Source organism: Sciurus carolinensis, chromosome 8, assembly GCF_902686445.1.
Source record: "Sciurus carolinensis chromosome 8, mSciCar1.2, whole genome shotgun sequence".
NCBI lineage: Eukaryota > Metazoa > Chordata > Mammalia > Rodentia > Sciuridae > Sciurus > Sciurus carolinensis.
The window spans coordinates 49,524,654-49,549,828 of record NC_062220.1 but is presented as its reverse complement, the minus strand read 5'-3'; the positions used below and the strand labels follow the sequence as shown (position 1 = coordinate 49,549,828).

The following is a 25,175-nucleotide window of genomic DNA, read 5'->3' as shown; positions in this document are numbered from 1 at the left end:
GTATGTGCTATGTACATACAGGAATATACCACAGTGATTTCCACCTTTATGTGTATCTATAAAGCACCAATTAAAAAAAACAATAAATAAAGGAAAACCTGTAGAGTAGAAGAAGGGGGATAGGAGATAGCAGGGCAGGAGAAAAAGTGAAAGTTTGGGGAACTGGAATGGAGCAAACTGTATTCCAAACAGGTGAGAATATGTCAAAATGAATTATGTATAACCATAATGTACCCATAAAAATATTAAAAAGCAAATAAATAAAATGAAGCTGAGTTCTTTAACTCATTTCTAAATAATGAATGATGTGGTAGGGAGTCTCTTTAAAGAAGTCACCTAATTCACATAGACAAAAAGGTAAGCAAGAAGACCTGTCCATGATGTGCACAGATCTACTGGGAAAGTCAGGTACAGAAAATATAAATTAAGACCAACAAAACTTTATAAGCATCTTTTCCCATTAGATTTAAAGGAAGAAGAAACTTGTAGTCAATATACTGCATCTGGCTTGCTGACCTCAAGAGGCAGAAAGTACATCTTATTCATCTTTACCCTCCAAGAGTTTGGCATACTACCTGGCAATTGGTCTTCCTCTGAATTTGGAAAAAAAAAATGGAGCAAAAAGGGCCAGTAATTCAGCTTTACATAGCATCAGTAAGTCTTATGATCAGTATATAACTATAATATAAAATGTGCTAATGAATGATATTTCAAATTATGGCCCTCAGAGGCCATGTTTCACCTGAAAAAGGTTGAGCTATATTTACTACACTATACTAAGGTTGGGGCCAGATAATGTACAAATAGATATTTTAAATTATTTTAATATGCATTAAAACTGAAGGGTTATTTCTCTTCACCCTAAAATAAATGAACTAGATTACATCCTATTCTTTGAACATCCCACTCTTTTGATGAACTGGATTATATCCCATTCTTTGAATAATTTACTTGGTTGCTATTTTAATCATAACTGGCAATTTTCACAAGGAGAGAATGTTATTGCTTAATAGACTATAACCATGGACTGCCTGACCAGGCAGAAAGATGATTCTCAGTACCTTTATGGTTTCTGTGGGCACTCCAGGCTCCGGAACTTTATCCAGGTAAGTGGTCAAGTCTTGATCAACATGTTCAAACACTAGTGTTAGCTTGGTTTCTCTGTCTGTTCGCGACACAGTGCACACATCAAACAACCTAGAAGACAAAAGCAAGAGACTTAAGTAGGTGGAAATGAGCAAAGCAGCAAGTTGTATATCTTACACATATTCCTCAGTTTCACTTCATAATAAGAAAAACCAAGCCAGGAAAATGGACTAGTGTTGATCAGTCCTTGTGACAGAGACACAACCATGCCTGGGAAAACATGTATGCTAGAATACAAAGAGCTTTCCGATCCTGCTGAGTCAAATTATTTCCCTGGAAAGGGCCTAAGTTCTTCATAAGTTTTAAAATTCAAATGTCATGTTAACTAATACTGAAATTTTTAGAAAGTTAGTTTTTAAATTTTTTGTTTTTAATTTACAGATAATAATTGCATATATTTATGGGGAAGTTGACATTCTGGTGAATTATTACACAGAACAGAGTATGTATAATAATGCATTGTATACTTCAAAATGACTAAAAGAGCAAATTTTAAATGTTTTTAAATAAATAAAAATATGAAAAGTATGTGATGATTTGTTAATCAGCTTGATTACATCATTCCACAATGTAAGCAATGTGAAATTTCAAAATTTCCATTTTTGAAGGAAAAAAAACCTAAATTGTAAACTATATTGTCCTTAAATGATAAAAATCACAGACTATATAATTAATTATCAGTTTGGATAAACACATTCAGTTTCTTCCATAAAAGTCTTATAAGTAATTCAAAATTTAAGTTTTAAAGATAACAAAAAAGGCTTCAGTAAAATGCAAGTGAGACTATCAGGGAAAGAGAATGGGCTGGGGGAGGAGGGAGAGAGGGAACTGGGGAAGGTGCACAGAAACGTGCATGATGGAAATGTCACCACAAAACCCATTAATCCGTACAGTTAATATGACTGAGTAATTATAATCACTAAGAAAAAGCTGATAAAATGATCTTCATATTAAATTGTTTCATTAAAAATACTGAATAAACAACCTCTTCAAAGAAACTAACCAAATACGTGCAGATGGCCCAATTACAAGAACACTCTTACTTGTGTGGTTTGTATTTTGCTTTTATTAAAAGTTCTAATATCTAGTTGGTTCACCACGCCACCCTACTACATTTCTGGTCTATATGGGTCCCATAACATTTGGTACCTCTCTTTGAATCTAAACTAAATTTTTAAAGTATCTAAAGAACAGTGCAATTAATTTAAATCTGGTGGGGCAGACAACAGAATACCAACAACTACATACACATCACAGCCAGATCCAAACTACTGTTCACTTATGGGCAGTTTGAAGTGATTTCTCTAACTACATTAAAATTAACCAAAATCAACTAAAGTTTTTCCCTCACATTCCCTAATTCCAAATTTTCTAATTTTTGTTTTAATATATACTTCTAAAATCGATATTTTCCCTAAATTAACCTATTCTGGAAAAATATTCTAATAAAAACTCCTAATTAAATGATGGTGCCATAGATCATTTAAATCCTATACTACAAAAAGTATGATTGCTATCATGCATGGATATAACACTGGGGAAGTTTATCAAAATTGCTGTTTGAACTTAATAATGAGATAACTACCATTTATTTGTAGGCTCCTTCCCCCGCTTCCCCATAAGTTTCTTTGAGTCATCTTATTCTTATTAAAGACAACTTCACTTTTTCCTTCCTTTTGAAGGAGAAACAGTAGTTCCAAAATCACCTGGCTTCTATTTTTGCAACAAAACAAAACAAAAAAACCCAGCAATGAACCAAAAATGGTATGTACTAAAATCAAATATGAACATAAGAACTGGGTCTTCCTGCGTCATTACAGTTGTGCTTCTCAACATCACTTTAAGAATGTTCCCCATTATAATCAATACATAGTCTAATGAAAAAACACATTGCTTATCACCATTCAGGCAACAATGACTTCAGCAATTCCAGTTCTTATTACATTTAAAGTCTGTGATGTATCAATGACTGACATTTCAGTAATTTCCAAAAGAAAAAATTCACACAGAGACTCAACTGAAGAATGAAATGATCCTAAATACATAACCCAAAGGTCACCTGTTCCACAAACCATTGTCCTAGAGGTTACCTAAGAGCCCTGGCAGTATGCTACATTGCTTTATCTACTGAAACTGTTTTCAAACACTCTTTGTATGACACAATTCATGAATAACACCCAAGTTGTTTCCCTCAAAATTATGTAACACCACTCTCTACAAACTATTAAGATTCACTGATGCCACTTATAGTAACTGAACTTCACAATGAACTTTCAAAGGATGCTCAAGATATGTAAAGGCAAACTCATTGAAGGCATTGCTAATTGCCTTAAATGCCAAACACTGGCAATATTTGAAGAGTGGAATGAATTTTAAGGAGACATATGACAGTGCATATAGCAAAATATTATTGTATGAATTTTAATATACATACATACATATTCCAGGCTACCAAAAGAACAGTGTTAGATACAGAGGCTGCTCAACCAAGTTCAAGGAGATAATCCTTTAAAATTTTTAAAGTGTTATTATCAACTTCATTTGGGAAGTGGTATGCATTAGAGTCTACTTAGAAATTCTCAGGTGGCATGGGGGAAGTTAGTCCTAAGAGAGTTACATGATACTCCCTTTTTGAATTCAGTGCTGGTCATCAATAATCCGTAGACCCACTACTTCAGGGAAGACATCAAGAAAGTAATTTCTCATCACTAGATATAAAATTTTGAATTTATTGTTTAATAAACATGACTAATCAAAATTAAGTTATATTAGTCATAATGGGTAGCAAATTCACTTTGAGCTAACAGTTATAAATATTAATCTTAGAAGTTATAGAACATGATATTTATGATGTTTTTTCATCATTGACTCTTTCTAGAATTACCCCAAATCAAATAGTCATTCTTATAGGTAGTAAAAGATAGACATTTTAATATAAAAAACAAGTTCCACAAAAAGCAACCAAGCTAAACAAACACTGAGGTCCTGAGTATTTGGCTGGAGGTTAACAATCTGTAATATATTTATATAAATCAATGAGGAATGTGGCTAGGCCACCTATAACCTCTACACTTGCAAAACAGAAGAGCCAGACAGTTCTGAACATTTGAACATAAAACACTGGAAAATAACTTCCACTGTATGATTCCTTGTGTTGAGCAACATTTTACAACTTACTAAAATGTATTTTTTTTTTTTTTTGCTAGATATTCAGTAAACTGACAAAAATACCATTTCAATGACTGCAGCTCCATAAGAAAAATGCAATCATGCTATATTGAATATGAACAAAATATCTCTCACATACTTTCAGAGGAAAATGACCATTCAATATTTATCCATTAGCGCTTTAGTTAATGTGATCCAAGTGAATGTCTGTTCAAAAAGTAGTGAAAAGTGGTTCTCAGCATTTACTGAGGTTCTGCATCCAGTTTAGCTGCACAAACACAATCCAAAAAAGGCAGATAGGTCATTATTTCACAACTAAGTCAGCCAAGCCCCTGACCATTCCATAAAGAGAGTTCTCTGGCTGTCTCTATTGTCCTGACCCTCCAGCTGCAGGGCAGAGAACAAGCCTTCCAGTCCAGCACAGCGCTCAGCTTTCCAGCTGTCCTAGTGATGTAATTATCTCATAACAAAATATCTCCCTGAATTAGCTCTGCATCCTACCCATTGTAATTCTTAATGACTGCTTCCTGTTCATGTTCTCAATTTAACTTGCTCTTCGGGATCTACTGCATAGGTCTTCAACTGATGGATGGGATTATACTCAATAGGCTTGGGATTTCCAAAGATTACAATTTACAAAGGTCTCCCAAACAACATGCTTTGTAAACACCAGCCCTCTCTAACTGTAGTTATAATAAAAGGGAAATCTGTATTATTTGCTGTGATTACACTTTGACCTGTTACAGGAAGTTCTATGAGGATTTTTTTCCTGTCAGTTTTTTTCCCCCATACTCTTGAATGTTTGGACATCAAACAGTTTGAGTGTCAAGGGATATGCCTGGCCCAGCTACTAAGGGGCCACAAGAAAATTTTACTTGAACTACAGCCAATATTTGGAATTGAGAAGAACTTTTTTTTTCCCCTATATCTAATCTCTTCCTTGAAAGTCCACGAAGCACATTCTGTGGGTATGGTTTGAAGGCACCAAAATTACTGTTCACACATCTCACTAGCCCTACTCTAAGGGCTACTGGTCATGACATTCTCTTTTTGCTCATTATGGACTGTGTGTGAACTTATTCTCCACCAACACTGAATAGCATAGCTCCAGAGGTATTTGCCACTAACAATAAGCATGCTGCTAGAAGAAAATCACTATTTCAGCAGCATCCAAAATTCTTTAGCACTATCTACCATGTGTAAGTGCTATATTTAAGTGATAGTTACCAAAAGTCACAAGAGATGTTGTCTTTAAGAGCTTTACTATTCAGATGTGGGATAGAAGACTTACATGTAAAAATACAAAGCATGATGTATTAGTACCAAATAAACTCTATAAATACTATGTGTCACTTTATGTATTACAACAGAGTAATTTACTCTGCATCCTATCACAGTATCTCATAGGTGGTCTCTGCCTCTCCAGCATCTGGTTACCTCTTCTGAATACCATATACTTATTTTCTGTTGAGATATCACTCCTACCTGAAACTCAGGTCATTTGATTTTGGGGGCAGGGACCAAGGGTTGGCATGTGACTGATCCTGGACAAACAAGAGTGACAATGATTGCTTCAGGGATAGACAGTACTATGAGAATTAGTCCCAGGAATTTTGCTAGAACTTCTGAAAGAGTGAAGCTGTCTTTATAACAAAATTACCAAACTGGCAAGGCACATGCCTGCAGTTGCTGGTGGCTCTCTTTGCTACCATGTTAGTGAGCCTCCACTGAATGCAGCCAACAGAGAGGAGAGGCAGAGGAAAGAGACGGTAGGTGAGAGACTCTCATTCTAGCATCTGAACCCCTTTGTACCTGATCTATCTGCTGGGTTTATTAATTACCTAAGCCAGTGAAGTCACATCTTTGCCTACCCAGTTTGAGTTGGGTTTTCAATAATTGCAACAAAAAAAAATTATCCTTATATTTTGAAATGATTAAATGACTTCAACATGTTGATATCTAACCTCAACTATATCCTATTTAGTAGACAAAATGTTGAGCTAAGTTCAGGCACTTAAGTAGCAGTACTGTTCCCTAAGAGACTGTACTAGTTCTCTGACTTCCTGGAAGACTATTCACTATTCCATTCACATGTCTATGGGGCAGAAATAACTGACAGCAGCAGACTGGAATCCCTTTTTTCTAAGGAGCCATGTGGCTTCCTCCCAGAATTCCTACTTGAGGTTCCTGATCTGACTTGAGACATTTTATGGAAAAAAAAGCAGAGAAAGGAAGAAAACAGACAAGCTCATCAGAAACAGGAACATGGAAGCCAGAACAAGAAAGGTCTCCATAGGCGAGAGGAAGTGAGGAGGGAAGGAGAAGTACCTAAAAATGATACAAAGATACAGAGTTCCATTACTTTAAAGGTGCTCAGAGGTATGTTCTCCTGAAACCTTCAAATACAACCCCTTCCCACTAACTATTTCTGAAAAGTGGAAATACATAACAATATCAAATTAACAATTTGACAAGAGAATGCAAAGCCAACAGCTTTTACTTACTATAACATTTTACTCTCATAGCCTTAAAAAGAGTGTCCATAAGAAAGTTTCATAGTTCATCTTTCAGTTCATCTTTAGAGTTGCTATTAATCTGGTTTCTGCTTCTATTTACATACACCTGGCAAGCGTGGCTCTGTGAGTTAACATCTTTTGGATCTGTTAACCAAAAAATGTTTTACAGATGAAATGGGAATCCCCTAAACTGGGCAAGTTTACAAGACATGACTCACACTACAGTAAATATTGAAAATAAAGCAAACAGTAAAATTTGTGTATATGGAAACAGTCCTACCATATGATCAGCAACACAACTGGTGTGTTACTAGTCAGGCCCCAAATAAGCTATTTAGGGTAGCTTAATGAATATATGGATGCCTACATACTGCTCTGCTCATATCCAAGATGAATTCTGCAAACAGGCACTAACAATTCAGACTTCTTTCATTGTGCCACAGCAAGCATTAAATGTACTCTTCCATTATCAAACATAATTCTTTAAACTGCTAAAGCATTTGAAGAAGAATGAGGTTGTAGCCTCAGTCTGTTAGGAGAAAAAGGAAAATATTACTTTAGAGTTGAAATGAATGAATATCATAAAAACAAGAGATGTCACCAGGGAAGCATAGCACTCTAAGTTGGAGACTGTAGCTGATGTTAAAAGAAGACTCAGGCACTAATACTATATTTCATTATCAGTTAATATTTATTACTCTGCTCCCTATCTACTAGTTGCTTCTCTATATTTTTATTGTTTCAAACCTCACAGCAACTCTATGAGATAGCACTCATTTTAGAGATGAAAAAAATAGGTAAACAAATGTTCCTTGTACCACCATCCATAACAGCTCAAATGTGAAAACAACCCAATGTCCAACAACTGATGAGTGGAGAAATCAAGTGTGGTACACTCACACAATAGAATCTTAATTGGTAATAAAAAGAAATGAAGTATGAATACTGTTACCACATGGATTAACCTTGAAAAGATGATGTTAAGTAAAAGAAGCCAGTCACAAAAGCCTGCATGATTCCATTTTATGAAATATCCAGAAATAGGCAAGATCCAGAGACACAGAAAGTAGATTAGTGATTGCCTAGGACTTGTATAGGAGGCAGAGGTGGAGGAATGAGGAATGATTGCTAATGGGTACTAGGTTTCTTTTTAGGGTGATGAAAATGTTCTAAATTTAGATCATGGTGATGATTGTGCAACTCAATGTACTAAAAATCACTAAGCTGCATGCTTACAGAGGTGAATCTTATGTGATATAAACTACATCTCAAGAGAGCTATTTAAAAGTAAGCAAACAAGAGCCAGGTGTGGTAGCGCATCCTGTAATCCCAGTAACTCAGGAGAGTGAGGCAGGAAAATTCCAAGGTTGAGGTCACCCTCAGAAACTTACGGAGCCCTAAGCAACTCAGCAAGAACCTGTCTCAAAATAAAACATACAAAGGGCTAGGGATGTAACTCAAAGGTAAAGTGTCCCTGGGTTGGATTGCTAGTACCACTCCCAAAAAAGGAAAAAAAAAAAAAGAAGCAAAAAGGTTCAGTACTGTGCCTAAGGTATGGGCACAGTAAATGGTGAAGATGTGACTGGAAGTCAGACTGTTTGGCTCAAGAATCTGATTTTTCTAACCTCTCCTAACTCCTTACATAGCACACACTGGGACTGCAAGAGAGCAAAGGCCAGTAATGCTGAGACCTTGCTGTGACTGATTGGCATTGTGGAAGTACCAATCCTAAAACGTCTGGTAAATCTGGAGATCCTAATATATACTCCACACACTTGGCTGAAAGATGGATAAACATTCAGAAAATTCATAAAAAATATGAAGACTAAAGATCTCCAACCCTCTTGTTTTTCCCTTGACTAGTGAGAAAAATGACACAGTGCAATTTACCCAACAGAGCTTTAAAAAGATATTCTGATCTCAAGAATATATGAGTTAAGTGATATTTTTAAAAGCAAAGTGAACAGCTCTGGCTTGAGTCAGATAGAGTGTGGAACATTCTGGACAACTTTCAACATTTCGTTCTCTTTCCATTTCTGACCTGTAAAAGCCCTGTTCTCCAGCGTGGGCCTCTCTTGAGGAAAAATGATGAAGCAGCCAAAACTAGACAGCCGTCTGTGATGAAGACTGTCTGCACGGTCTTAGGAGAAAACCAGCTGAGCTTTACCTACACCACAGGCCAGAAGTCTTTCATAATCACATCCTTACTAGGTACATAAATTTATCCCAGAACAAATTCACTACGAAAGATTAGCTTCTTATCTAATGAAACCCCCAATGAACTTAGTGCCTTTTAAGGAAACACAAATGACCAAAATATATGAGAAAATGTTAAACCTTGGTGGTAACTTGAAAGAGAAATGAAAAAAAAATCAGTCATAACCCTCCAAATGTAATTAAATTATTAAAAAAACTTTATAATGATAAAACTGCATGGCAATTGGGAAGCTTTGTGAAAATGGGCCCACATCAGTGTGGGAATGCAAATTGGTAAAAATTTTTGGACACACACACACACACACATACACATGTACATGGATATACATTATGTTGTTCTTAAAATGATGTTCCAGGGCAGGGATGTAGCTCAGTGGAAGGGCACCTGCCTGGCATACATGAGGCCCTGGGTTCAATCTCCAGTACCACAAAACAAACAAAAGAATTTTTTAAAATGATGCTACAGATTCATATTATTTGGAAAGGCACGCATAATATGTTATTAAAAGAAAATGCAGGTTTCAAAGAATATGTACAGTATGATCCCATATAGGTAAAGAAAATGGTAGGAAGACAAGTCAGGATGCTACTAATGATTATCTTCGTTATGAAATTTTTTTTCCTGTTATTTACTCATTTGAACTATAAACAACAAGAACTTAATTGTTAATAAGAAAAGTTACTATTTTAAAAATGAGAATACTGGAAGATTCCTTTCTCCTTTCTGTTTCCTTCTTCTCAAGTACTTTTCTTTAACCTACTTTTCCAAGTTAATGAGAAAATAAATTTTAATCATCAATCCTGAAAAGGTAATTTTAAAAATTATGTAGGCAATGTAAATTCTTAATTTTGTTGTAGGAAAAAATAATATGCATGATATTACCACATCACTAAAGGCATTATAATTTTCAATATTTTCAATCCTCTCTCTATATGGACTACTGTTAAAAAAAAAAAAAAAGGTAAAACGAAGTTATTGTACAGGTTCCTGGCTTAAAATTGAGAAGTTGACAAAATTACCAAGGAACAATGATGGCTCAAAAGTCTTCCAATTACTCTAATATTCATTATATATAAGCCAAAAAATAAAAAATCCTGGAGGAAAGAATTAACCACTTTTATAAGTAGAGGGAGCTTTAGCGATTGACTCATTCTGTAGAATTGTTCTACAGATAAGGAGCAGAATGGCAAAGCTAAACAAACCAATGAGACACCTGGGTCTCATGAATGAGAATCCAGTGCCCTTTCTAATGGAATAAGGTACAAGGAAGAAAAATAATTAAAATGTGGTGAAAAAAAATCCTTATAAAATCAGTATCTATTACCTTATATAATGTTTTAAAATTAGATCTATTTCACCTAAACTTCCAGGAATTTTTGTGTAAAGAACTATAACAAATTCTATATTTTAAAGACATTAAAAGAAAACTACATTAAAAAATAAGAAAACAATATAGTTGGAAAAGTGAAAAGAACTGTCATCACTGTAGATAGCTAAACACAGAGGTATGAAATTGGGTTGTTTTGTTCAGGTGTAAAATCTTTCAAAAATTAAAATATGGGGCTGGAGGGATCACTCAGTGGTAAAGAGCTTACCAAGCATGCAGAAAGCCCAGTTCCATCCCAACATCACAAAAAACACAAAGCCCCCTGCCCACAAAGAAAGAAGGAATTCAAATTATGATTTGTTAAATCTCTGTGAATCAATTGTATTTTTAAGTTTGATCTTTGTTCCAGGAAGATTTCAAATAACAAGACAAATATTTCAAGGTGTTAACAGAATCAAAAACTAAGGGAGATAAGAATTTATAAATGTTAGCTCCAATTTTATCTCCTCCACAGCAGGATTCTTCTTCAAAGAACAACACCTTATATTAGGATCTATTAGGCAACTAGGTATTACATGTAAATGAATATTTTGAATATCTGATTGTTACTCATCTTAAGCCCTAAACTATTTTTAAAAACTAAAAAGTTTTCAACTGAATTTTTGGCAGTATTCACTGAACATTTTCTTGACTTAAAGAACATATACTATATTGTTATGCTCTACTAATAGATGATTTGGTTATATTTATTATCATTAAATTATAATCATTTAATTCAGTACCGTTATAATGATCGTTTATTTGAGGGTTTACTAGGAATAAGTGGGTGTCAAAAAGCCCACATCCATCCAGACACATTACAATCAAACTGCTGAAAGACAGAGAACCTCGAAAGCAGGAAAAAAGCAAATCACATACAACGGATCTTTTTATTTTTTAATCTTTTTTTAGTTGTAGATGAACACAATACCTTTATTTTATTTAATTTTGGTGGTACTCAGAATCAAACCCAGTGCCTCACACATGCTAGGTGAGCACTCCACCACTGAGTCACAACCCAGCCCCACATACAACGATCTTAACCAGACTAACAGCCAATTGCTGTGGCAGAAGGCAGGGGGATGATGATTTTTAAAGCGCTCGAGGGAAGAACTGTTAATGAAGAATTCTACATCTGGTAAAATACACAACAAAAATCAAAGTGAATTAAGACATTCCTAGAGAAACAAAAATGTTAAAGGAGATCCCTTCAGTCTGAAGGGAAAGGACAACAGTATCTCAAAGCAATATGAAGAAATGAACATAGGTAAATACAAACCCCTATAGGTGTATTTTGGTTTGAAACTTCCTTCCTTAAATGATTTAAAAGACAAATGCATGTGATAATAATTAGAAATTTATGTTGATGGCCTTACATGTATAAATATATAATTTGTGACAATAACAGCATGAAGGGGAAGGAAAATTTTTTTAACATAATAGTAAAGTTAGTATTCTTTCAAACCAAATTGCTGTAAATTTAAGATGTTAATTATAACTTCCAGAGTAACCATTAAGAAATTCTTTGCTTTGAATTTTTTTTCATATCCTAAGTGATATATTTTCCCTAATTAATCACTTAAGAGTACCTATCATGAGCCTAGGACTTTACCAAGAACGATATATATGCAGATTCATTGAAGCCTTTCATTTATAGATGAAGTAGTTAAGATTCAGAGAATAATTTTTCAGAGTCATAGAGAGAAGGTACAGAATCAGGATTCAAATTAGACTTCCACTGGCTCGCTCTTTCTTTTTTTTTTTTGCGTGGAGGAGTACCTGGGGTTGAGCTCAGGGGCACTTGACCACTAAGCCACATCCCCAGCCCTATTTTGTATTTTATTTAAAGACAGAATCTCACTGAGTTGCTTAGTGCCTTGCTTTTGCTGAAGATGGGAGATCCTCCTGCCTCAGCCTCCCGAGATACTGGGATTACAGGTGTGCACCACGGCACCTGGCTTCCACCTGCTCTTTCTGCTCTTGATGTGGGCTTCAACACCTGGTGTCTCATGGTCTTACAGTCCCAGTGCACTGCCACCACCATATAATTAACAACAGACAATTATCTCCCAAGCCACAGTTTTGAAGAACACCTCAAGGTTGGGGAATCTCTAATCTGTTCCTCTAACACAGTTCTCTTTCCAAATTTCTTTTTTTTTTTTTTTTTTTTTGGCGGTGCTGGGAATCGAACCCAGGGCTTGTGCTTGCAAGGCAAGCATCTTTCCAAATTTCACATCCAGCTATTTCCTTGACAACTTTGATCAATATTCGGAAGACCTTAATTCCAAAGTGTCTGAGATGGCGTTCGCTCCTTTGCTGAATCATACAACCATCTAACCGATGTTCTAAGCCCAGAAACCTTCCAGCAATCCTAGATTCTAACATTTCCCCAAACATCCACTCATCCACCAGTTTCACCAAGGAAATTTTTCTGTATCCACTGCCCCTTTCTGAGTTCAGGTACTCATCTTTCTTGGCTGGTCCTGTACCAAGGGTCTTTCTCCTGTTTCCCTGCCTTGTGAAGACCTCTGTATTAGCCCTCTCTGTAGACAACGAAACTTCTACATTGAATATCTGATCCTAATCCTAAACAAATGCATTTAACCAACAAATGTATATTAAGTATTTACTTTCTAAGCATTGTAGTGAGTGACAGGGATAGAAAAATCAAAGGAGAAAATAACATTTTCTCGAGTTGTTCACTCCAAGGGTGGAAGGCGAGTATCAACTATTTTGTAAATGCTGCGATGTATGTGTGTGTGCTGAAACAATACACTAACACTCCCCGGTGGCATTTTGACAGAGATAAAGAGCGGCGCCCAACCTAGAAGTGTAGGAATTAAAAATGAAAACTGAATTGTCTTAGGAGTATCAGGAGGTACCCAAGCAAGTAGCAGAGAAAGGGCACTTGAAACCAAGAGAAAGTGTCAGCAAAAACACATCAAGGCCCCCGAGAGAGGAATCTTGCATGCCATGAAAACTTTTGTCCCTGGAAAATGGGTATCTACTTTTGAATTTTCAAATAGCTCAATCTGATGACATGGATACTTGGGGAACAGTGACAGTCCAGAAAGGAGACTGCTGCTAGAGTAGTACAGGGGAAATAAAGAGGGCCTGTCCTAAGGAATTGGCAGTGAGGATGGAGAGGAGAGTCGGATTCCAGAAATATTTAGGAGGTTGAATTGGCAGGACTGGCTGAGTGTCTGAATGTGGCAGAGGTGGAGGGATGGGAAAGGAGGGAAGCCAAGGATGACTCATGGGCATTTGACTTTGGGGACTTGGTGCCACCTCATGAGCTACAGCAGTGTTCCCAGACCTTTGGTTTTCAGGGAACTGTCAACTTTCCAACAACTTCAGAGCTCCAACAGAAAGTTGCCAGCTAAAGACATAAATATACCCTACCATCTACTATCACCATCCTTTCATTAAGGAGAGCACATTTTAACACCCAAAATGTGAATACACTTAGCTTTCTGAAAAATTCACCACAGGATTCTTATTTTTCTAGCTGCAACACAGATAATGGAAAACTGGTACCAGGGACACATATCTCACATATATTAAGGATTGAAAAAAAAGTTTGAGAGTTGTTGGAAGCCCTGAAGAAGGGGCATTCAACTATGCCTGGTGGGAAGTGGCTGGGGAACTGAGTCTCAAAGGACAGTCTGGAATTTGTGAGATAAACAAGGAAAGTTTGGCAGCGTCCTAGCAGAAGGAACAGCATGTCCAAAGGTGTGTAGGTACGCAGGAAAATTTGTATTGGGGGAATTGTGGACAGTTTGGCATGACTTGGTGATTATCTTGGAAAATGGCAAAGAGATGGAAAAGTACACAGAACAAAATTATAAAGAGCTTGGTACTCACAGCTTAGAAGTCTAGAAATTATCTTATGGGCACTGGGAAAGAACCAAAGGATTTTATAGTGGGTAATGCTATGGGCAGATCTGCCCATCAGAAAAACCACTCTGATTACAGGATAGAATTTGGACTGTAGGGGAATAAAACTGGAGGTGAGGAAAACACATGGGAAATGTCTATGAAAGCTCAGGTAAGAAATATAGACAGAGAAATAGCAGCAGAGAGAGCCCAATACAACCAACGAGCATTTCCTAAGCACCTAGTCTTTTCAGTAGTATATCAAGGCCCATGAGACAAGATCACCGCTCCCTTGTTTATTTTCTACTATTGTTAAAGCTATGATCATACTTTACATAATGTTTTGTAGTTTAAAATTTTAATAATATGCCAACTGCTTTCACAAACCAATCTTCATTTTTAAATTGTACTTACAGTCTATATGTGATTTATTAAACCATTTCTCTATGTTTGTAACAATGGCTCATTATTACCTTAAGATAAATTCCTAGAAGTGGAACTGCAAAAATCAAAAGGTATATATGCTTTTTCTGTAGTATGGAGATTCCTCAGGACCCAGATATCCCACTCCTCAGTTTATACCCAAAAGACTTAAAATCAGCATACTACAGTAATGCAGTTACATCAATGTTTAAAGCAGCTAAATTCACAATAGCTAAACTATGGAACCAGCCTAGATGTCCTTCAACGGATGAATGGATGAAGAAATCGTGGTATATATACACGATGGAATACTATTCAGTCTTAAAGAAGAGTGAAATGATGGCATTGGCCAGTAAATGGATGGAGCTGGAGAATATCATGCTAAGTGAAATAAACCAAACCCAAAGTATCCAAATGCTAAATGTTTTCTCTGGTAAGTGGATGCTGATCCTTAATGGGTGGGTGGGGTGGTAAGGGAAGAATGAAGGAACTTTAGATTGTTCAGAGGGGAGTGAAGGGAGGGGAAGGGGTATAAGAGTGGGAAGGATGGTGGAATGAGACAGATATTATTACACTGTATACATGTGTGACTATACTACCTGTGTGACTCTGCACTATGTACAGCCAGAGGAATGAGAAGTTGTGCTCCATTTGTAAACAATGTGACAAAATGCATTCTACTGTCATGTAAAATTAGAACAAATTTTTTAAAAAGGTATATGCTTCTTCTGAATCAAAATATACAGACCCTTTAAAACCTCTTGATCCAAAGCAACTGACAGCAGACTGTACCAACTGATACGCCCATAGTGATATCTACAAGGTAAATTCAGAGGATCTGGTGACCTACCAGGATATAAAAGTTGAAGGGGATACGAAGTTTTAGAATGACCTTCAGGTTTAGGCAATAAGGTAGGTGGTGGTACTATTTCCAAAGGTAAGAAAACAAGATTTGGGAAGTGACTAATGAATTTATTCTGAAAGAGATTAATTTGCGATGTTTGTAACATTCAGTTGGTAATGTCCAGTCCACAACTGTGAGCATGCCTTTAGAGCTTTGGACACAGATCAAGTAATAATTGTGAAGTTACCAGCATCCAGAATCTCAGAGGCCATAATAACATGCAGCAAACCGCATAGCATCCCTGAATGAATCAGAAATAGGCAAGAAAAGAGCTGAAGACATGATAATAAAAAAATATATATTTAAACGAAATAAAGCAAATTCATTTAAAACAGCATAAAAACAAAACACTTAGGTATAAATTTAACAAAAGATGTGAACTGAAAACTTCAAAACAATATTGAAAGAAATTAAAGACCTAAATAAGTGGAAAGATACCCATACTCATACTCAGGAAGACTTGATATGGTTAATAGGCTGAATTTCCCAAATTAATCTGTATCTTCAATGCTGGCTTTTAGTAGAAACAGACAAGCTGATCTTCAAAATCCACATGGAAATGCAAAGGACTCAGAATAGCAAAAATAATCTTGAAAACATAAAAATTGACAGACCTACTCTTTTCAATTTCAAAGCTTATTATAAGCTACGTATGCGAAACAGTGTGGTAGTGGCATAGACACATGTAGGTCCGTGAAAGAGAACTTCGAGTGTAGAAATTAACCGCCATGCTTATGATAAACTGGTTTTCAACACGAGTCCCAAGACCATTCACTGAGGAAAGAAGAATTTCTTCAACAAATGATACTAGGCTAACTCTATCCACATGCAAAAGAATGAGGTCGGACTCCAACCTCACGACATATGCAAAAATTAAACCAAACTGGATCACAAATCCAAGTGTAAAAGCTAAAAGGAAAAAACACAGGAACAAATTTTTGTGCCCCAAAAAAAAAAAAAAATTTTTGTGACCTTGGATTAGGCCATGACATCTTAGATAGGACTCAAGACCCATAAGCAACAGAAGTAAGAAGAGATAAGCTGAAATTCATCAAAATTGAAAAGGTTCACTCATTTTTGTGACATGGACAGAATAGGTAAAACCATAGGAACGGAAAGTAGATTAGTGGTTGCCCAGGGTAAGGGGTAAGGGGATTAGGAAAAAATGGAGATGGGGTTTCTTTTAGGGAATAAGAAGTTCTAAAATTAGGTTGTGACCATGGCTGCACAACTATGAACATACACTGAGTTGTCCATTTAAAATGGATGGATTGATGAACTGTATGGCACACAGTTACGTCTCAATGAAACTGAACCCCTGCATGCTCTATTCCATGGCTTATCAGGACCCTGAAAATCTTGCTGCTACTTACCACTCCAACTCATCTTTTAATTGGATTCTACCCACTGTGAGATACTGACAGTTCCTGGGGTTTGTGCTATAATTTGACACAAGCTATTGCTTCTGCCTAAAAAGCTCTTTTTTCCTCTGTCCATCTGGTGACTCTCCCACTCATCCTCAAAGATTCTGCCCAGGGTGAATGGAATATTTCCTAGGATCCTTCCTTGTCTCCCTTCCTAGAGCCAGGACTCCTCTGTGTTACCAAACATACCTGACTCATTGGAGGCACTCAGCCATGATTGCTGAATGAATAAATAAGGGAATAAAACATTCAATTGTCTTATAACAGAGTGGCACTATATTTTTGGAAACAGCCTGAGCCAAGTCTGATAAATTAAGTGGGGAATCAGTCTGAGTAATATTCTTTTGGGTCCAAAGAGAGGTGTGATAATAAAGTAAAGATGTTGAATTTTTTTTCAATTTGGCTCATGAAACAGTTCCAAAGACAATTCCAGAAGAGTCTGAAAATGTTTTGCTCAATTAGAGTAAAGCCAGAAAAACTGGACTACCTCCCATGGGAGGAGATTTATTTGGTCATATAAGTACTAGTATGGCATTTTTTGTTTTTCGTTTTTCCTTAGTCTCATTATTTTCAAGTCAAGTGGTATAAGGCAATTGTCCTTTTATTAAACATATTTCATTTCCGAAAGAGCAAGTTTTTTTTGAATAAGTTATCCCCATTTTTCCCCTCATGTTTTCTTTCCTCGGTAACTATCTTGACATGTTAAAGAAATATTTTATTATCAGAAGAATGATTTTGCTTATTTCCAAAGAGGGAAGCAATTTGCTACTCTTTAATTTAAACCTACCCTTAAATCCAAGGAATGTCTGGCTCATGAAAGGAAAAACAAAGTCCAGAATCTATTAACTTGTGATCCATAGCCCTCAAAGCAATTTACATTCAGTATACATGTGAGTTCATTTAGTTGTCAGAGTACAGCCTAAATGCCCTGTGGATCCTGCCAGTACAAAAGTATACTCAGACCCAAACTAGGTCACAAAATGTTTTAGAACGACAACGTGTTTCATTCTTCCAACATTTTGAGAAATTTCCAAGGAACCACAGAAAGAAGGCTTCCTGAAAGAAAGAACTTCATACCCTAAATCACATCCTAGATAGGCCTCACCCCAATCTGGATTTAGGGCACTAGCAAAACAACAGAAGAGGACTGACTTGTGCCACAGCACACACTCAATCACACTGCTTCTTCCAAGTCTCAATCTCAATACACCAATAAGCCAATCCATGTTTAAATGGTCTTCAAATGTTTTGTCCATTCCTCTTTATCCATATATTTTAATGTAACCATTTTTTTGGTCAGAATGTTTTATATTTTTACACTATGCATGTGGAATTAATGTATATGAAGATTAGACTCAAGCACTAGTCTAAGTACATCTCTGCTAATGTCAACTCCAAGTTTTTCTTAGCTGTTCATTGCATGTTACTCTACTACAGCCCCACTCTTGTCTTAAATATAGGAGAAGATGGGAAACTGTAAACCCACTGCAGTGTTTTCTAGCAGAGAAGAAAGGCAACATCACTTGTTGCTGAAGTTAACTGAAAAGAGAAATTCCACCCCCAAACACCCCACCAAATGAACTGCACATAGACTATTTCAGTTTCTTTGCTTAATAAACAATAGATTTTTTAAAAAATAAAAGTGTGGGAATAAGTACATTTGTACAACTTTTAAAAAGCTATAGACATGTGGATGATTAGTTACTACCCACCTCACCTGTATTACTTGGTTAGAAATAAAAAAGAAAATTCGGTTATATATCTCCCTTTGACAAAAAAATTAGATAACGAGGGCTCTGTGAGACAACAGTTTTTTAAAAAATAATGTTTTTAGTTGAAGGTGGACACAATACCTTTAATTTATTTACATATATGTGGTGCTGAGGATGGAACCCAGGGTCTCACATGTGCTAGGGGAGTGCTCTATCACAGAGCCACAACCTCAGCCCTGAGACAATTGTTTTTATTGATTTGTTTTGAGATACTAAAATGATAATAAACAAGGTAGTTTACTCAATCTCTTTTTAGTCTTCCTGATCACTGTCACAGAAAACTTTGAGAAAGCTATGTTTTATAATTGCTAAATACATAAATATTATTTATTATAAAAATAATGCTTTCTTTGATATTTCACCTCTCTTTTTCTATGTTTTTCTGACGTACTACATTTTCCTTTCAGAATTCAAATAGTTTCTTAAAGGGAAACTCAGTTGTTAAGAGGACATTTCCCCCTTAACTATATACATACAGTTTTTCAAAAGAAAATATATTGTTATTCAAAAGAAAATAACCTATCAAAATTCTAAAACTTCAAAGTGTACTATTTATATTTTAGAACCTGTTTAACCATAGAGACAGAGAAAATAATAGGAAACGAAATACTTCACTTACAGTATTAGACTTTTAAAAATCATATGCCATTGTCAAACGATGTGCCAAAAAGTTATCTTTAGGAGGTTAATTTTTAGCTTACTGTAAGTTATTTCAATAAACAAACACGAAAGTGTCCAGAAGCAGGACATGGGACAGAAAACACAGTAGCCCTGAAACCAAACTGAAAGACAAAGTCTAAGAATGAAGTAAGGAAAACTAATTTGTAAGTGATGTGGATGAGTTTATCAGCAGAAAAAGCTCAAGAGACTATGATCACCCCAAATTCAACATTAGGAGACTGTGAAGGCAATCTATGAATAGCACTGTAACTAATCAAACTGTACTTCCACCAGAAGCCTATATTTTACCTAGAATTTACCTAGTAAATTCTTAAAAGACACAATTGAGCAGTACAGTATGGCCCTTTTGGAAGAGGTTATTCTGTCACAGATGAGGAAGTCTGTGATACAAATGGAACTTCTTTCCTTATAGTCAAAATGGATGCATCCAGCATCAGAGTCTAAGGCCACAGGACAGTAAGAAGATCCCTAACTTCCTTTGCCAGTTCCATGTTCACAAAGCAACTATCCCACTCTAATCTGGCTATCCTGTTGATAAGTATGCAAAGGAAGACAATGGTTTCACTGGCAGATCCAAGAACAGGTGAGAAGTTCAGCTTTTATTAGAAAAGAATACATTAACATTTTGATTCAAACTCAGTTTCTTGTGAGGTTGACAGGAATCTGTCATCCTAACTGCTAAATCTCTCTAGGTATACTAAATAAATCTAGGCTTGCAGCCGAAAAGCCAAATAGATCCTGAAACATGGAACCACACCATAGAAATGGCTTCCTAAATGTGAGCAGCCAGCCATCATTCCGGTTGCCTCCTGAAAAGGCAACACAGGTCACACTGACCTTCGAATATACCTTTTATTCTGTAACAAAATACTTCTGCATTTTTTACATTTAACTCCCCCAACACTGAAACTATTAAAAAGAAAGACAGTGCCTCAGGACACACTTATACAGGTTTGTTGGAAGAACTTCTAAGCAGATCATCTCTTTGGGCAGCTTAGATGAGCACTTTTGGAAAAGGTTAATTCTTAGACTAGCTTATACTGAATTTGTTTTGGTTATGAATTGCATCATGGGATGGGAAATACTGAAGGGAAAGGACCAGACACAGTAATACCAGAATCCCCTGTGGGCCCTTGTCAAACACCAACTTGCCATCCACTGTCAATCAGTCAGGCAACAAGGGTTTCCTGGACACCTGGAGATACTCCAGTGAGCAAAACTGTCCTCTCCGGAAGTTACTGGAATTGCTGTTACGGGGAAGCCACTGTGATCAGTCCACTTCCTTTCTCAAGTGTGTTGGGGCAGAAATAAAACTGAAAATGACTCATCCTGAATGATGACTTGACTTTGCAAGTGAATATTATCAACAGTGTTAGAAAATTTTGTTCCTGGCTTTAGCTGTTCAGACCCCAAATTTGCTCTATTCATTTGATGTAAGACTAAACAAGAGCATTCATTAATATAAAGTACAGAAAACAGTGCCAAATCTTTGTATATTTTAGCACATAATATATCCATCTTCTTCTAAACAAATGGCCTGCAACTTGTTTCTAATTCAAAGAAAGATAATGAAAAAAAACTGTTTATAGAACAATCTTCAGTAATTTATAGCTGGATGATCTAATAAAATTACTTTAAAATGTCAAACATAGAAATGCTGTCTCAAATCTCTTACGCATTTCAAGGCTAAATTAACATTTTGACAAAAAAAAAGAATTCACCAAATTGTAGCTGTAAGGCGTGCCCAACTTTTTATAAGTTCAATTAAGTAAAATGATTTTTACAGACAGCTACGTAAAAGGGTTCTTAATTTTTATAAAACATCACCCTAACAATTTTAAATGTCTACATACCAGTGAAGTAATCCACTCTTAGTATATGCCAAAGAAGTGAACACACACACACATATACAAGTTATGGCTTCTAAACTATAAATGAAGAACACAAGACAAGACAAGGAAGCTCCTTAATGTTAAGGTAAACCAGCTACGAATAGTAGGGCTGCTGAGGAAGAACTGTCACCACAGGCAAACCAGGTCTTGAGGCCACTTAAGTGTTCGGTTAAAATTTAGTTTTAAGATGATATTTACAACTTAATTTTAAGAATTTTAATTTTTACTTATTAGAGCTATATATTTTAAAGCATAAGGGTTCCCTTGATGCATGCGGTTGGCACTCTATGTAAAGTCTTCATTTACTGACGAATGAGGGAGAGTCCCCCTGGGTTGAGGGATCCCAAGGTATTGACCACTTCAGGTTCTCCCACAGGCTCGAGTCTCTCTTGGAATAGTCATTCCCTCCCTCCATTTCCCTTCCTCTCAACCTTTCTGCTTATTTCAGACATTTCTCTTTAGCCTTTACAGAGGGCTCCCAATTCCTTCCCTCTTTCTGCAAACAGTTTTTTCTTATAGAAAATAGAAGACAAGATGTTCCTTCTTTCAATAGATCTTATGTCACTCATGATTCACAGAAGTGTCCTCTTCAGGATGCATCATCTTCTGCCTGACTTGGGCTTCTCCCCTTCTGCTAAATCCTCATTTCATCCCTGTTTACTCCCTCTGCTTCTGCCTGCTGGCTCCTCCTCTAACACAACTCATATTTCCTTTGTATCACAACAACAAAAAAGTTAAACTGTTTCTACCTTAATCCACCATTCCAGTCCCCTCAGCTGAATGCCGCCCACACTTAGTGCTATGAATTCTCACTCCTTAGTTATCTCCCCTGCCTCTTCCATCACAGTCTGTCTCTCAAAGGATAACATAATCACTTTCCTCTGTTAGTTTTTAGTTTCTTCAACCTCTTGGCAACTCCTGGGGCACCTGAATGTGACACTGCCTCTTGAAAGGCTCTCTTCCCTGGCTTCCCTCAAGTTTTCTTCTACTTCCCCCTTTACTTCTCATGTCCCTGCTGTTCTTGTCCCCCACCCCCCAATACTTCATTCCTAAATGCAGGTAGTCCCAAGATTCCATATTCTTTTTCTCAAAATATAAATAAGGCCTTTTTCATTAATTTATCTGACAAATGGGGTCCTATCTGCCAGGGACCCAAAGGATCTACCTCTGATGGACAGCAATTGTGAGACACGATCTGAACCACCTAAGTCGCACAGGCTGGAGTGTGTGAACTAGTCACTTAACTGAAGTCTGAGCCTAGTCCTGGTCTCAGTATCCACAGTGGGCACAGGGTTTGCTCCTTACTGGGGCAAATTAGGTACAGTAGTGATATTTCCAATGTGGGACTCAAGAATCTCTATATGTCTCCTTTACAGATGTCACAGATGCCGAGTGTGGTGGTGCACACTTATAATCCCAGCAATTTGGGAGACTGAAGCATGAGGATCACAAGGCCCAGCAACTTAGAGAGGCTCTAAACAACTTAGTGAGACCTTGTCTCAAAATCAAAAATAAAAAGGGCTGCGGGTATAGCTCAGTGGTGAAGCATCCCTGGATTCAATTCCCCCACCCAGGCGCTGGGTGGTAGTGCATACCTGTAATCTCACCTATTTGAGAGACTGAGAAAGGAGGATAGCAAGTTAGTTGAGCCCAGCTTGGACAATTTAGCAAGACACTATCTCGAAACAAGAAGTAAAAAGGCTGGGGATGTAGCTCAGTGGTAGAGCACTCATGAGTTCAAACCCCAGTGTCGCAGAGGGGAAGTCAAAAAAAAGAAAGCTTCACAGGTTTTTTGGACTCCTCTCGAGCTGACAATTTCCTAAACTTTGACTATAACTCTGCCTTGGCTATTTCTTGAAGGGGCATATAACTGGACAAGTTCAAAATTGAGTTCATCATTGCCCCATCAAACCCGCTCCTTCCCTGGTGAATCCTATTTTCAACAGCAGCACCATCCTCTCACCTGAACTTAAAATAACGATGCATCTTGATGCTTGATGCAGCTTGATGCATCTAAGCTCTGTTCACTCACACACTCAACCAAGACCTAGTACTCAACTCTGAGTCAACTTTTTCTCTCACTTTAAGGGTACAAGCCTCATTTAGGCTGTTTTATCTCTCTTTCCAGGGACTGGTCCATCTTTGCCTATCTCTCGATGCCTTCTATTTCAAGCTGGTTTGCCCTCTGCAACTATTCTCTCTCCATCACTTGGGCATTTCTCCATTCCTCTTCTTCCCCAACACTCAACATCCACTAAATGAAAAGTCGCCAAGACACTATTTTATGAACATGACCTCTGCCACATACTGTTGTTCCCTACAGAAATATTAACTCTGGGAAGATGATTCACACTATAGCTGGACTCCCTTAGCATCTTTGGGTCCTTCCTAAAAACATCTTCATTCAGGCAATGTCATTACCCAAGTTCTAGAATGGATGTTAGAACAGAATGGATTGCCAGAACCAATCTTCCAATTCCTTCAGAACAGAGGCACCACAGAAGCAAGTTTCATTTCTTGGGATATATCTTTACCCTTATAAATATCCAAATCACCATTTTGGGGAATGGGAAAAGGAAAAAAAAAAGGTTAAGGTTCCATTAATTTTCCATCTAGCAAACAGGAAAGTTTCATCATGAGCAAAGCCCAACACTTAACAAAATAGTGGATTTAAAACTTTAACAAAACTTCCAAATGTGTTTTAACCCTAAAAACAGAAAATTTCTCAGATCTGGAAGCATGTAGCACAATATCAATTATGTGAAAAAATTCAGTATTATTAATACTACTAAAATATTTTATTTATACTTAAATATAAATACACAAAAGAAAATGGACAAAATTTTCAAAGTTAGCTAACAATGATATTTTTAATTGGTTATAAATTTCATTAACTTTTTATTTTGTTTGGGGGCAGAAAACAGTTTCTGTTTATAACAGGAATTCCGTTCTTTCTTTAAACATTGGAATTAAGTCTTTATAAAAAGGAATATTTCTGACATTTCTAAGAAACAAACTAGAATAATTATTGCCTCCAAAGACTCATAAACAACCTTGTATAAGTATTTTTGAAACTGAAACTACAGGAACACAAAATTTTAGAGCTAAGAGTCATCAAATCTTAGTACTTTTTTGGAAATAAGGAAACTAAGGCAGAGAATGGTTAAGGCAACCTGCCCAGGATCATCTCCTCAAACTGTCCTCTCTACAATACCACATTGCCACAGAATGCATCAAAGGTATCTCCTGAAATTAAGTTCAGCAAGGAAAGCATACTATTCTTTTACTTTAAAAACTGTCAAGCATTCCTCAAGAAAGTTTTCTAAATATTTGGGCAGTTAAATTAAAAAATATTGCCTTTGTAATCACCAGTGGAGCATCTGATCATCCTGGTTATTATGTGATAGGTGGCTCACATTGATTTGTGATTTTGAAACAAATAAAAAAATTTACAATATATAAGAGCAAGTAAGAAATTTAAATTACCAAGAGACGGGGGAAAAATCTGTTCTTCCTAAAGAAATCCCTTCAGATAGAGCTCACGGTGTTTAGTGATGTACTTGCAGTATTATTTGAAGAATTGTTTTGTCTTAAGGAAAAAACATGTTGCACATGATTTGTACTGCAGCAAATTGGCAAATTGATCTGAGTTGGATATATTTGAAGATATTTTGAAAGTTACGTTTAAGGCTAACACCTGAGCTTTGTGTAATGTAAATAAGACCTTGTGTTTATGAACCTTTCAGCTAATTTGATTTTTTTTCCCTTATGTGCCAAGTGATGTTCAGG

General features: G+C 36.5%; 1 protein-coding gene across 3 annotated transcripts in view; it reads right to left on the bottom strand.

The window, feature by feature from the left end:
- Positions 1 to 25,175, bottom strand: part of Cdk6 (cyclin dependent kinase 6) — a 211,477-nt gene that overhangs the window by 150,822 nt on the left and 35,480 nt on the right. For all 3 annotated transcript variants that reach the window (XM_047561593.1, XM_047561594.1, XM_047561592.1), the window contains exon 3: positions 1,062 to 1,197. In XM_047561593.1, the coding sequence (XP_047417549.1) occupies positions 1,062 to 1,197 (136 nt within the window). The remainder of the gene's footprint in view (positions 1 to 1,061; positions 1,198 to 25,175) is intronic.